The 14,421-nt window shown below is 41.7% G+C and overlaps 1 protein-coding gene across 1 annotated transcript; it reads right to left on the bottom strand.

Moving 5' to 3' along the window:
• Positions 1 to 1,552: 1,552 nt before the first annotated feature.
• crbn (cereblon) lies at positions 1,553 to 12,935 on the bottom strand. Its single transcript, XM_030092494.1, has 11 exons — positions 12,829 to 12,935; positions 12,436 to 12,551; positions 11,532 to 11,734; positions 10,918 to 11,067; positions 8,738 to 8,891; positions 7,904 to 7,966; positions 7,723 to 7,807; positions 7,474 to 7,589; positions 5,529 to 5,593; positions 2,951 to 3,082; positions 1,553 to 1,758 (listed from the first exon to the last, which is right to left on the bottom strand). The coding sequence occupies exons 1-11, from the start codon at positions 12,908 to 12,910 to the stop codon at positions 1,575 to 1,577; spliced, it is 1,350 nt and encodes a 449-aa protein (XP_029948354.1). The 5' UTR covers positions 12,911 to 12,935; the 3' UTR covers positions 1,553 to 1,574.
• Positions 12,936 to 14,421: the final 1,486 nt, after the last annotated feature.

The raw sequence follows: 14,421 nt of genomic DNA, 5'->3' as shown, positions 1-14,421 counted from the left end.
ATTCCAGAGAGTGAGTTATCATGGCTTACTTTGACATGTGGACATTTAGTCATGACAACAACTTCAGGGAGACACGTGAACTGAAGTGGGGAAAAAATATGGGTCTATTAACACATCATGGAAATAACGTCCCCCCCCCCAAAAAAAAAAAAAAAAAATCTCAGAAAAACTAGTTTTTACTTCTTGCGTTGGACACAAATCACACACAAGTGAGCCATTTTCCTTACCCTTTGTATCAGGCAAACCAGTTTTTGGTGAAAGATTAATATTTATTCAGATTTTAACAATAATATTAATCTCCTCTCTCATCAATAAAATAGTCATTTCTTTCGCCAAAGTCCATCACATCCTAAAACATTTCTCCAAACGCTCCCAGGATGTACGTGACTCCTTATTGTCCTCAATCCACAAACAAGAGCATCATTTATAATTCCCAGCAAGACAACACTGAACGAAAATTTGAAACTTACAGACAGCAGGCGTGTGACTTTTCACAACAGATTTTTTTTTTTTATCTGAACTTACATTTATAAAGTAAAACCTTCACAACTAAAAAGATTAAAAACCCAGATGAGGCCTAAAAGAAAACAAAGAATTCCCTCTCAGTGTTGTCATCACGCATCCTTTATGATCATTCACGATAAGACACTGAGTGGAGCAGAGGCACACCACCTCAACATCTCACTGCCAATAAATCAAGCTGAAGGAGGGTGAGCGCTCTCCTTTGGTTCTCATCTTAATCAGCTTTGACCTTTAATTAACAGTCTGTCGTGAGGCACGAGTACGTCTCCAACTTTCCAGTAGTGCAACCACGCTCAACACGTCCTGGCACCTGGAGCTTCAGACGGGAAGAGGAGCCCGAACACAAAACAGACGCTTTATACCGGTACGTTACATAATATCGCCATGGCTGCTTCACACACAAGACATGAAACGGTGTGGATTTTCAGTGTTGGGGTCTTTGCTTTCTTCTTGCATATAAAAATACATCCCATTCAAGTCAGAATATCGTCAGTCGTGACACACCAGTGCGCCTCTCTTTAGTTTTCCGTACTACTTCACAGCAGCTGAAATAAATCTGCGACACTCACAAAGGCTGGAAATGCGAGCAGAGGTGACGGGGAACTTTAGCGTACAGGAATTTTTACAACTGATTTTATGTAAGTGAGTCGGCTGCATCCACTCACACATCAGAAGTCCTCTCTGTGCGTTGGTGTGAGCCTGTGGACGTCGGCCGAACAGCTGGACAGGACGCAGATCTGGGCTCTGCATGCTGGCCAAAGGTTATGTAATCAGTTTGTTTATTATGTCACGGTCCGTCTCTTTCTCACTTTCACAGCATCTCACTGCATTTCCAGAACATCTAAGAACAACCTTTACACCCGCTGCTCTATGAGTGCCATTTAAAGGTTGAAATGACCTTTCCGCTAATATGATGGATTTGCTGCCAGAGGGGGTGACAGGTGGAGTGATGCTTCGATCGCTGCCGGTAACCGCCGGCAGACAGCGGCTGCAGATTCAGGCCTGGGAGGGTCGACGGTGCTTCTCGATGGAGGCGAAGGGGCGGTCCGGTGTCACAGGCAGAAGAGGCGGGAGTCCTCTCGTCCCTCCTCGCCCTCGGTCTGCGGGATGCGAGGGAGCATGGCCGAGCGGGTCAGACCCCAGAAACGAGGCGGGGACAAGTCCTTCTTGGTGGCCGTGAACTTCCAGCCCATGTGCGACCCGCAGGTCCGACACTGAGCGATCGTCCAGGCGTACCTGAGGGGGAAAAAGACGGGGACATTTTGGAACAGCAACGTACTATCTTTGTTTTAACATGACTTTTTGTTTTGTTACTTAAGAAGAAAATTATTTATCATTAATTTATACCTGAAAAATGTGGTCCAACCTCAGATTATTTTATATTGACAATACTGTAATAATATTAGTACTGTAAATTAAATTAATTAAAAAGGCAATTGTGAAACACCAACACAAAAAAATGTTTTTTTTTGGTTGTACTTTATGATAAAATATGAAATCACTAAGATGTAATTGGTAATGCAATTTCACACTTCTTTCTCCCTTCACATACCATATTCTACTATCTTAAAGGCAGAGAGAGCTCAATTTCTCACAGGTTTGAACAAAAAAAAAAAAGATATCTGTGTAATCTTGGCTTGCAGTCTTTATGCTTCAGGCGTTAGAATTCAATCAGTGACTTTTGCAATCACCTTTAAAATAATAATGAATAATTGGAGACGTCATATTTCAGTCTTATATCCTCTTCTGGGATCTCTGTAAATGTTCCAAAGTCAAGGCTGAAATCTGAGAGCTCACAGATTTGGTGGCGTTACATAAATTTCTTTTCACAATTGATTTTTGTGAAGCTGTTTGTCTTGTGAGGTCAACATTTCATTATAACATTCATTGTATCACAGAACAAATCAGGATCTTGGGAATCGGCTGGCTTGACAGTTTCTGTCTGTCGGCAAACATTAAAGTTTTGTGTTATCTACACATTGATCCACACGCACTCATAAGTATCTAACCACATCTGTTGCAACATCCCAGAGAGATGAGCTGAAAGTGGCGACTGAATAATTAACTGCACACAGCAAGACGTGAGAAGACGTTAAACTAGACGCCGTTTCATTAGAGGAGCAGTTTCAGTTCTCCCAGATGGCCACAGGGAAGAGACGCTTCTTCATCCTGCTCTCTGGAGGCCACTGCTGTTGCATAACATCTCCCAAAGCCATTAACAAGGAAATAATAAACACGCTGAGAATATGATGCTACAGAGTGTCACAATGGCGTTACAGCCCTGGAAATATAGCGTCGATGACAACACCTGGGCTGCAACGTACAAAGAGATTCAATTTAAAGAACCATGTATGAGAGCAGCGAGATGGATTCAATAGGGTTTCTTTTCACACTGTTTTGGAGGAGTGAACTAGAAGCCACGAGTTACCCCGGAAACCAGCTGTGCAGAGTGGAGGGCCTGCCAACCAAGCTGAGGTTGTTGGCTTTGTAGACAGTCAGCGTCTCGTGGACGTAGCCGTGAGGGTTGACGTACGCCGCCATGGGGCCGTACAGAGACAAGCTGCAGGCAGAGAGAGGCAGGCGGGACAGATCAGTCTGACTTCAGGCAAAATTCAATTATCACAACGAACAAATGAAACACTGGGAAAAAAACAAAACTGTAAGAGGTCAAAATAAAGTTTGTTTTCCTTCTATTTCACAATTACGCAGCATGTTGTGTTGGTCCATCATGTAAAATCCCAATTAAAAGAGGAAGAAAAAAAATACATATAAGCGTAATGTATAAAACTGATCATTCTAACTACGTTCTCACTCAACCCCGCTATTAGATTCTTCTGATGCTTTTCACTGAGCACAGCTCAGCTGCTGAAACCAAAGGCTTAATATAACGCTGTGGCTACAGTTGAGCGGCATGTCGTTAATGGGGCCGTGGTCCATGGCTGTCGCAGAGAGACTGGACGGACAGGTGAGCACAAAATGAGGCATGGAAGCTGAGAGCGTGGACGTTAATGCGAAATTGGAATTTCGGAGAATTACCGGCAACGTAGCGAGAAAAACGCAGAACGGGAAATGGTCTGTCACAAACACAACTCTGAGCTTTGCTGACCCGATTTGCACCTTTCTTTTAAACACATTAAACACGCCATCATCCACACGTCTATTAAACCACTCCATCCAGCTCAGGGTCTCTGGCCGGAGAGGCTTATTCCAGATGACTGCGGACAAAGGCGGCATTTCCTGTGGAGTGGTTTGCCAGTGCCAGAGAGGCAATTACACACTCGCATACTCAAACGCATACAGAGCAAACTCCAAATAGATTGCTGCCGGTTTGAATAGTTTGATGTTAATTCTTCACTGGAAAATGTTTACCACGTTTTGTTGTTTGTTCATCACTGGAGTGAAAAAGCTCAAAGAATTAATAAACTCAGTTATAATGCGATAATTTAATTAAACCCTCCAGAAAAAGTTATAGTCATAGAAGTATGGCAAAGCTTTCCCATCACACTGTGCCCTAAACTGTAGAAACGCCCAGTAAGACTCCTAAACAGCAACAATCAGCAGACACAATCTGCAGGTTACGATCCACAGATTTCCTTCCAGAAGTGGTGAAAATCCAAAGCAGAACTCATAAAGAGCGGAGGGATTCAATATGCACTCAAAATTCATTTCACTGCATAAAAATGCAAATATGTTCAGATTGATAAAGGTGAGGAATGACCAAAAAAAAGCATAATATATAAGATATAAGCCCAGTCATGTTATAATTTCAGCTTCTAAAAATGTTATGTAACCGCGCAGCGCAAAGCATTGTTTTGCGTCAGTCTCTCCTGCAGTCGGCTGTGAATGTAATGTGAACCTCTGGACTCCTAATTGAAAATGCATTAGGGACACACACACATTCATTAGTCGCAGGACTTGGGCTTCAAAATGTGAGTAACGTGGACGTTGTGAAAATCACATTACAGAAAATAATTACTCATCACACTTAATGCACTTTTCTCTGAAGCGCCCAGTGAAGGCCTGGGGACAGCCGCGTGTGTGTTTGGGGGTTTTGTTTGCCACCCAGGGACAAAGTACACTGACCCTCACACAGACAGACGAGCAGAGTTTGAAAATGGCATTATGTAACAGTGACAGAGGGTGAGCAGCGCCACTTATAATCATGACGTAATCCTAAACTTCACACAGTTCACAGACAAACTCTTGAACCGAGTTTAAAGTTGACGAATGATTACCATCATTATATACTTCAATCACAATATCTAAAAGCGACATCAAAATTCTTTCATGCGAACAGGGCCTGTTTTGCTGCTGGTTGAGCACTGCTGCTCTGAGCATCATCCAAACTGCGACTGAGATAATTTGTCTCATTTTCTTGTTGAGATGGTAAAAAAAAAAAAAAATTAGAAAATTGCAGACTGAAATGAAATGTTTCAGTCTCTCTGCAAAATTAACAGACACACAGCGCCCACAGCATCAGAAGTAATAACAAGTAAACAAGAATTTGTTAAAGTGCAAGTCTGAACATGGAAAAGCTCCAGATTAATATCCTGTCATTTAACAGGAAGCTGGAGCTGAACCCAGCTGATTATCGGTGAAGGCAGGAAACATGCTGGACAGTGAGACAGACACACACACACACTCATCTTTAGGTTCATCAATTCACCTCACATGCATATTTTGGACAGGAAGAACACGTATACTCTGCACAGAAAAGCTCCAGGTCCAACCTGGACTCAAACCCGGGACCTTCTGCCTGTGAGGCAGAAGTGCTAACCACTGCTCAGCCCATGATTAAAAGATATTTACAATACAAGAATTACTGTTCACATTATGATCAGCTGTAAAACGTTTCCAGCTTCCTGCGAGTTATCTACCAGGTTACTAAAATGATCAAAAAGTCATAATATTGGTCTTTTATAACTGTTGGAATTCAAGAATTTCCCTGTGGGAAAAAAAAATCAAAAAAAAGATCAGCAAGCAGACTTTGACAAACACATCCTCACCTGAAGATTTCCTTTTTGGTGGTGATTTCCGTGTCCTGGCATTGCTTGCAGCACAGCGACGTGCACTGAGGAGGAGAAATAACAGAGTAAGATCAGATAAGTCAAGACAGGAGACCTTACATGAGCCCCACGTCAAAAACTCTCCCAGCAGATTGTCCACTGCCGAGGCTCTTTGAGGACACGACGATAATCACTCCAGAGAGTCACTGCAGGGAAGACTACGTTCTTTCTATTCAGTGTTATTAGCGATACTGTTCATTACGAGGATTATTGAATGAATCAGACAGGCGAGGTGAGCAGACAATGGCTCCTAAGAGGTAAGAAGCACTTCGCACATCCAGCTAAACCATCAGGTCACACAATAGTGGTCCTACACACACTGCTAATGTCAGACAGAAAGATCTGCGCCGACATAATACTTAAAATTTATGGGATGCATTCATTACCCTTTTTTGTGCGATGTTGAATCAGTGACATCAAAAAAGTTTCAAACAGCCTCAAGTCAAATAGCCTTGTTAATTGTCGGGACAAAACACGCTTGTCCTCATGTTTGGTCCCCAAAAAAATGAATTAAAAAGGGAATGTTAAGTGTCAGTGCTGCAGGAACTTTCTTATGTACGTTTGATGTTTCTGATTATTCACAGATACGTTCTGCAGCTACAGAGGAAACCCAGTCTGACTGGAACTCACAGAGAAGGTTATTCTCTCCCAACACTGATGTGTGGAAGACAAAACTTACCGACCATCATTTGGATAATCCCAGGTGATAAGTTTAAGTTTCTTATTGAATTCCCAATTGCACGTTCTTCTATCTTGTAAATGCATATTATGCCTGTGTATTTTTTCCCATGTAAAAACCATAGTACAATAAAATCTGTTCACTATTTCAACACTGATGAGAACAAAATGTGTCGGCACGCAGACCTTCCCTTGTACTGGCACAGCTGTTAATCACATGTTGCTCAGTCAAAGCAACAAGTTCAGAAGCTTGCCCTGCTACATCAGGTTCTGCATCATGTTTTCTGGTGAAAATATGTTCAACATCAACAGGTAGAGCTGAATCGTTTGCTCAGATTTAACAGTCATAACAGAAAGCAAAAGGTTTGAATCATTTTTAGTTGTTAAAAAAAGTGAAAACAAGGACAGTGTTCTTCTGGGTTTCATGAGTTAAAAGCTAAAACTATAAACAGTAAGACTTAAAATACATTAGTTTATACGTAATAAATCCAATACATATGGAAGATTCTCTGTTTGTATGAAGTCATGGGGAAAAGAAATACTTTTACATTGTGTTTTAATTTTCGCTGCAGCTGCTGCCGATATTCAGAGTCATTATGGGATTACTGGTAATCACTCCGAGGGGATGTTTATATCAGCGTTTGAGCCAATCCATCCACTAGTAGAGGTACTTCGCATTGCACAGACCTGCTGGACCAGTTGACTGGTGTACCATGACTAAAAATGAACTGGGACTGAACTGACACATGACGGAGGCCAGGCTGCTTTGCTTTGTTTATCTTCCAATATGGAATTTAGTCAAGAAAGAAGAAGGGAAAGATGAATTAAGACTTGCTTCTAACACCGTCCACAACCTTTAACCTGGGTTCAAGCTCTCATCTGGCGCAGGATCAACTCTTCCTAGGTGACAAACAGCTGGTGAGGAGCGTGTAATTCAATGTTAACACAAATAAATATCTGCTCCTGCTAAAAAAAAAAACTTATGAAGACTTTTTACTTCAATAGAAAACTGTAAACTGAGCCACTGCAACTACAATACATCCATCATCTAGATATACCAACCATCAGCAGAAGGTAAAACAGACGCATTCTGTTCTGTACAGGACAGATTTAAACACCAGAGCATGGTGGGACGTCACGTCTGAGCCCGTGGTGACGGAGGAGGAGTGTATTGGTCAGATGGGGCCCAAGTGTGACCTTTTCATACCCGGTCCATGATGTCCAGCTCGCAGCGCAGTCTCTGGATGGCGCTGCCAATCTTCAGCAGCTGGAGCCGCAGGGCGTCGTCTATGGGCAGACAGGCCGCCACTCTGTAGGAGAAGTCTGACAGAAGCCAGGCGGGCGGGCAGGAGGGGGATGAAAAGAGCGGAGGAGAAAGAACATGAAGAACGCAAACAGTGTACAAGAGCAAGAGTCTGCGATCCGTCTGCAGTCCGTAAACTGAGCAGGGGCTGACCTACGGCATTCGTCGGGAGGGAGTCCTCCTTCAGGTTCTCATCCCATTCGTGGAGTTGCCGCTTCACTCGGTTCATTAACGACTCCTGTGAAGTGAACCACAGGAAGCAGAGAAACCGAGGTTTACATTCACTCAAACGTAGTGTTTATATATGGAGGAAATTCCAGGCTGTGGCGCCCACCGAGTCGTAGAGCGTGTAGACCCAGGGCGGCCACGGCGTCAGGCTGGCACAGTGAAACTTCCTCTGGAATGAACAATGGGCACACAGAGAGCGAACTGAATTTACTTTAATAATCACGTTACACTGAAGCACTTTGACACACACAGTTTCTCTTGGATCCCCAGACTGGTACTGATAAATACACAGTGGAGACAATGTGAGTCACACCGATATGCAGCAGTTAACCTGAGCACAAATTCTGATCCATCTTTTACGCCTCTGTTACAAAATTCTCACGGTCAAAAAAAAAAAAAATCATATTGAGGTCAATTCATAAAAGCTTCATTTCTTTGGCATTCAAATGAATATTGAAACTTTGTAAATACAATGGGTTTATGACCAGTTTGATGCCATTATGATGTTTTGTACTAAATAAAGAGATGCCTTCAAAAGAGACAAGTTGATATCATACATCAGCACATAAATACAGAGGGTTGTGGTTGTGTGTGTGAAACAAACAGCCAATATGTGGCTGTGGGAGACAAAAAACAAGTTTTTATCACTTAAAAAAAAAAGTTATGTAACTCACACTATAAAAGGGAATAATTGCTTTCTACCTAAGTTGTGAAGTCTTCCAGTCCCACTTGGTTTTGATGTGACTGACAACATCACTGACCAAGCTCCTATTATCGAATTAAGAGCCTCCGCTTTACATAAAGCTTCTCTTTCATTTGGAGCACAAAGCAGACAAACAACGAGGTCTGACCTCGTTCCTCTTTCAACTGTATAGACTCCCAGAACGCGTTACTTGAACCTCGTGTATATGTTTAGTTGGTATGAATGAGAGTGTCTGACCTGTTGATAATGACTCAACCAGCGCTGGATTTGCTTGCATGTCTGAGTCAGGGGCCTTGATGTCGGGTGTCTGTAGAGGCTGGACTGCTGCACCACAGACAGCGGGTCTGGAAGGATTCGTTCTGGGAGGATCTGCACTTTGGCTTGTCGGATCCTGGGCAGAGAGACAGAGGCAGCTGAGGGCAGGACGGGGCATGTGAAGGAGGGCAGCACAAAGTAAACGGTGTGGAAAGTCGTGAAGTTTGTGACAATATGTTTGTGAGTATCAGAAAATTATAAAAAGTTGAGAATTTACATAACTAGAGAGTAAAAAAAAAAAAAAAATGCAACATTTTGGGAACCGCACAGTCATCATTGGAAAAAAAAATATTGAATACAGTTATTGTGTTAACATAAACTAAAGAACTCCTTTTCAATTATGCATTAATGCAAATAACCAAGCAGCCAATCACATGTCAGGATCTGAGCGTATTTAGATATGAAGACACGATGAGCGTCTGAAGATCAAACTGAACATAAAATGGGAAAGAACGATCACTGCAGTGACGTTGGACATGGTGAAGTTGCTGGTGCCAGAGAGGTTGTCTTTCTGACCGAATGGAAAACGGAGCCATGGAACAGGCTGATTAAAGATATGAACCACTGAGATATGGCACAATGGGACATTCACATAACAGACATGGTGCTGACAAACGGGGAGCAACTGCGTGACGCCATCATGTCAGTACGGATTGGGATATATTCTACTCTAAATCAACACAACTGCCAAAACTCCATGAAGGTGCCACAGAGTCTCAAAATGTTAACTTGATCTTTGAAATTCTTAAAACATTACAGAGAAAACATTCATGAAATCTCCAGTTCTTTCAGATTGCCTGCATCATGCCAAACATGGAAGACAACCTTGAAGTGAGCTGCATTTTAAATGCTATTCCGGTAGCAGAAAACTTCATTAGTTCAAATGGATGAAGGCAATCAATTAGTGAGCATTACACAACAGTGACAGGTGGAAAAGGAAATATGTCTTAATTAAGATTCAGTTTCATTCATGATAAACCTCGTTTTCTTCTCCAGGAGTACAGGATGTTCTAACTGTGATTTACAGAAGAACACAGGATATCTCTATTAAAGCTTCCTTGGCTTAACCCTCAACTAAGAAGACAGTTTTCTATTTATATGAAATAACGGATGACTAAAACCTCAGGAGAGATTTATAATGTGGAGGGAAAGCATTATGAGGTAGCGAATTGCTCCTATTGTCAATGGCAGCAACATCCTAGTCCAAGTAACTCAGTGGAAATCTTCAGGTGAATTTGTAAATTAATGAATGTTCTTTACTGCATCTTTCTAAAGTGTTTTATGACACTTAATGAGCTAGATCCTCTTGGATGAACTGATAAAGTATATCACATTGTAGGTGTTCTCCGTCTCATGGAACAGGCTTCCTGGATGACCTCAATACCAATGATATCTGAGGGCCAACAGGATGAATCTGTTCATTCCCCTCTAACCTCATGAACCCCACATCACCCGTTTTAACATCTTAACCTCTACATCAGACGGATAGAGGGCACTTTTTTAAATTTGTGTTTCTATTTCACATCAAATGCAAATACTTCGTAATTACTGTATTTTCAAATTAATCTCCAAATTTTTTAAGTTCGAAGTAGTAGAAGTGCTTGGCTTGAAATGTGGACAGGAAGAAATATTTATGAGCTGTTGTTCATCTTTTGCCAGCAAACACAGAGTAATATTTGTTGACGCGTGTCTTGATAAGTTGTATTTGCTCAACCTTCATTCTTGAGCCAGTGTGTAAGACTGACCAGCAGGTTACCTTTGATGGAAACCTTAATGATGACCATGGCGTTTCTGTTTTAGAAGTGTTCTTCTGCCCCCTAGCGGTAAACTACAAGATTGCTGCTCAATTACATTTTAACTGACGATCACATTTGTTATTCTGTTGAAAAATACAATTAAATGACAGATTTTCAAGCCTGGCATAAACAGTCTAGAAGTATAAACTGTCAAAATAATGATTTAGAAAATTACAGAAGAAATTTGTCTCTATGATGGGACAGTGTGTGGTTTTATATGTGTAACACGCCTTTAAGGCTTAGTTTAACAAAAAGTGTCAAGTTCTGATGTTTGATTTAATGGTTCATGAAGCAACATTGACTCACCCATCTGCTTGAGTTCTTATCTCATGGACTTTAAATCTCTGCCTCCCTATGGCCTTCACTTTGACCGTCTCAATGCCGTACTCCTGCTCCTCTCGGTAGGCATAAATTTCTGCCGTTGTTCCAAACTCTGCTTCCGGCTCACCGAGGTCACTGCGAACGAACACAAACGAAAAAAAATCAAAGCCTTTTAAACGAAGCAGAGATTCAGCGTTACATTCCTATGAGAATGTTGAACTTACAAGAAGTGATTTTTTTTTTTTAAGAATATAGATGAGACATCAACTTTTTGTGTCAACAGAAGCAATCTCACAGAAACTCATGAGACTACAACTTAAAAGCAAAAAACTCTGTCTTTGTATTTCAGTATTTGAGAAACCAAACTGAATGACAACCCCCAATAATTTTCCCCACAACTGACTACATGAGTAACCAAGCTCTTTCCACAAAATTAAAATTACTTATCAGGATACATGACGCTACAGAGGTGTACATAAAATTATTGAAGGTGCCTATTACATGAGACTGACAAATTAATCTGTTTTCATAAGAACCGTCTGCAATGTACGGCTTTTGACTCGATACAAATTTTTTTTTTTATTTTTACCATCACACACCTGTGTGCAAGCACAGCAAAGGTGCGGTCTCTCTGGATGACGCTCCGCATCATGCTGACTTCCTGTGGCCTGAAGAGCTGCAGAGGCAGCGTCTGGCCTGGCACCAGCATCACAGCTGTGCGCGGCAGCACTGGGATGGTCTGACAGCTGTCGTCATCGTGGACCGTGCGGCCATGAAACTCCTCCATGTCTGCTCCCAAGTACTGTAGCCAGAGAAGCCAGTGTCAAGGTAAGAACATACTCAACAGATAAACAGACACTTTAATTCAATAGATCAATTGATTAGGGAAGCATTGAGGTTTACTTCACTTAATTTGACTGTCATTAACTTATCTAGTTTAATTTTTTTCCTGCTGTATTTTACTTATCAGACACTTTCAATGTTTCGTTTTTTGTTGTTGTATATATCTTCTCGTTCAATTCGTAACAGTCTGTTATTCCCAGTTTATAATTAATCTGTGGTAAACTCTGTGGGCCTCAGCTCTGTATTGTTCTGATCTGTTATAACTGCATTTTGGAGATCATGCTTTTTTACTCACAGAATTAAAAAAAAACCTGACAGAAATAGAAATGATTATTGTGATTATTGACATGGAATGTGAGTAAAGGTCTTCTTTCAGCCAGGCTCTGACCATAGAGACTCATAACAAGGGCCCCCACCTGGGACCCTCAAAGCAGAATATTTTAACCTGCTGAACTCTTTTAAAGGTCAGAGTTCAGGCACCTTTCATTAGCGGAGTGTTGGTCATACAGGCCTGAGTAAGTGAGATTATCTAAATGGTGTGGAACTTCACATGCTGCTTTCTGGGGCGTGACAACTGAAGTAGTTGAACATGAGAGCAGGCTCACAGGTGCAAAAGAAAATGTTAACATCATCTGGCGTGAGAGGTGCTGCCTCACTCACAGCGTGAGATGTGGGTAGACTGGGGTCAAAGGTGATGGCGCTGGGGTTTTCTACGTCGTCGCTGTCTCGGTCTTCAGTCTCCATGTCATCTTCCTCCTCCTCATCCTCGTCATTACCTGCCAAGTTTGCAAAGACGTTGAATCTCGTCAGCCCTTACTTGAGCCCTGGTCACCCCACAGGTGCACCACTATGATCAGCGACGCACTTATTTATTTAATGGAGCTAAATGTAAAGTGAAAGTGAAAGCTTGATTGTGATATAAAATAGTATCAGGGTGTGAACACAGTGGCCTGCTGTGGAGACTGTTGAGATTAGCGCGATAATATCAGCGGAAGCAGAAAACGGTGCTGCGGGACAAACACGCGGCGGTCTTCGCAGCAGTTTCCCTCTGACCTGGCACGAGCTGCAGCTGGTTCCCCATGTTGTTGTCGTCGTTGTTGTCTTGGCCCGCTCCTCTCTCCTCCTCGTCAGCCATATCTTTGATTGTTTACACCCGCTCTTCTTCTACTGCGTTTTCACTGTGGTCACCCGACGCGGAGCCCGGGCGCCACCTGGCGCCACCTGACAGTATTACAGTCTACACACAATCCAGGGTCCATACAAACCTTTTAATCTGATGCACCTGAATAAAAAATTACCACAATAAAAAGAGATGTTTTAATAAAAAAAAAAAAAAAAAACACTGGGAGAGAAAAGAAGGGGTCCGCCATGGGTGTATATAGAGCAAAGAAGTGAAAATATCCCAGTGCCCCACAACCTCCAGTGTGGGACCCCAAGTCACACCCAGTCCACATAAGGCAGAGGTTCTCAAATGGGGGTACTAGTGGCGACCCCTGGGGGTTCTTGAAGGTATGCTAAAGTACATAAGATTTGTTTAAATGTTTTAAAAATACAAAGGATTCAAAAATCCTTTATAAAATGTGTTTAAATGTGTTTCAATAAAATATGAAGGTAAGATCATTTGAATTTCACTTTAAGTTGATTAATTCCGTGTGTCTTTATAACTGAATAATATATTTCCGTTTTTAGTTATTTTTACGTTTTTTTAAATAGCTAAAGAAACATCACTACAAATGGGCAATATTTTTGCATTGTTATAAAATTCAATAAATGATCGTGTTGTATTTTATGTCTCACTTTTCAACCAATAAATGCTTTGTCCTGCTAAGAAGGTACTTGAAAGAAACATTTATTTATAGGGGGTACATCACTGAAAAAGGTTGAGAACCACTGATATAAGGGATGTAGTCTCTGCAGTAGGCCTTAGGATGACCTCAGCCTGCAGTGAACATGCATGGGAGATCCAGCCTCGTTTCCACAGCGCCTCTTTAGTTGGTATGACATGGTACAGGTGAGGTTGTCATGCGTTTCCACTGACTCAAGTTGTGGAATTAACAGAGGCAGTTCAACTTTTGAGTTTCTTATGGATGGTCGAGCTTGAGCACAAAATGATACCTGCCACGGAGCAGAGACCTTAAATTTCAGCCACCTAAACTTTTTGTATTCATACAATGATACAGCAACAAGCACATGCCGCCTGAGTAACAGCCCATTAATTGTGGCACTGTCTGAGCAACACAGGCCTAATTTCATCTTCAAGGACACTCCATCATTAGGGGATGGCTGCTGCAGACCGACACCTCAAATGGACTAGTTTATACTTTCAGCTGTGATGCTAAAGGTTAACACTGGCATTCCTTGTAGTACACACACCATGGTTTAAGAAATCACCAGTGCACACTTCAATTTTTTGCCTTTTATAAAATTCACCCAAAGACGTCATTTTGCAAGTATTGTATGTTAACTAATTTTGGCACTAGCCTGCTGCAACCACTTCACACTGAAGCCAAGCTTGATCCACTAAAAAAAAAAAAAAAAACCCTTCCTAGTCAGTATGTTTAGACTGAAGCCCTGTAGTGGGGGTGAGGTGTCTATTGAAAGGTTGATTACTTTAATGTATTATGTTCTGTGAACATTCCATAGTGA

Source organism: Salarias fasciatus, chromosome 5, assembly GCF_902148845.1.
Source record: "Salarias fasciatus chromosome 5, fSalaFa1.1, whole genome shotgun sequence".
Lineage (NCBI taxonomy): Eukaryota > Metazoa > Chordata > Actinopteri > Blenniiformes > Blenniidae > Salarias > Salarias fasciatus.
The sequence above is the reverse complement of the archived record's forward strand: the minus strand, read 5'-3'. Positions and strand labels throughout refer to the sequence as shown.

Coding starts and splice junctions, on each gene's coding strand:
- crbn (XM_030092494.1), bottom strand. CDS start 12,910: ATGGCTGACGAGGAGGAGAGAGGAGCGGGCCAAGACAACAACGACGAC. Junction 8,892..10,917: donor ATAAGAACTCAAGCAGATGG/GTGAGTCAATGT, acceptor CTCTCTGCCCAG/GATCCGACAAGCCAAAGTGC. Junction 7,590..7,722: donor CCTCCCGACGAATGCCGTAG/GTCAGCCCCTGC, acceptor GGCTTCTGTCAG/ACTTCTCCTACAGAGTGGCG.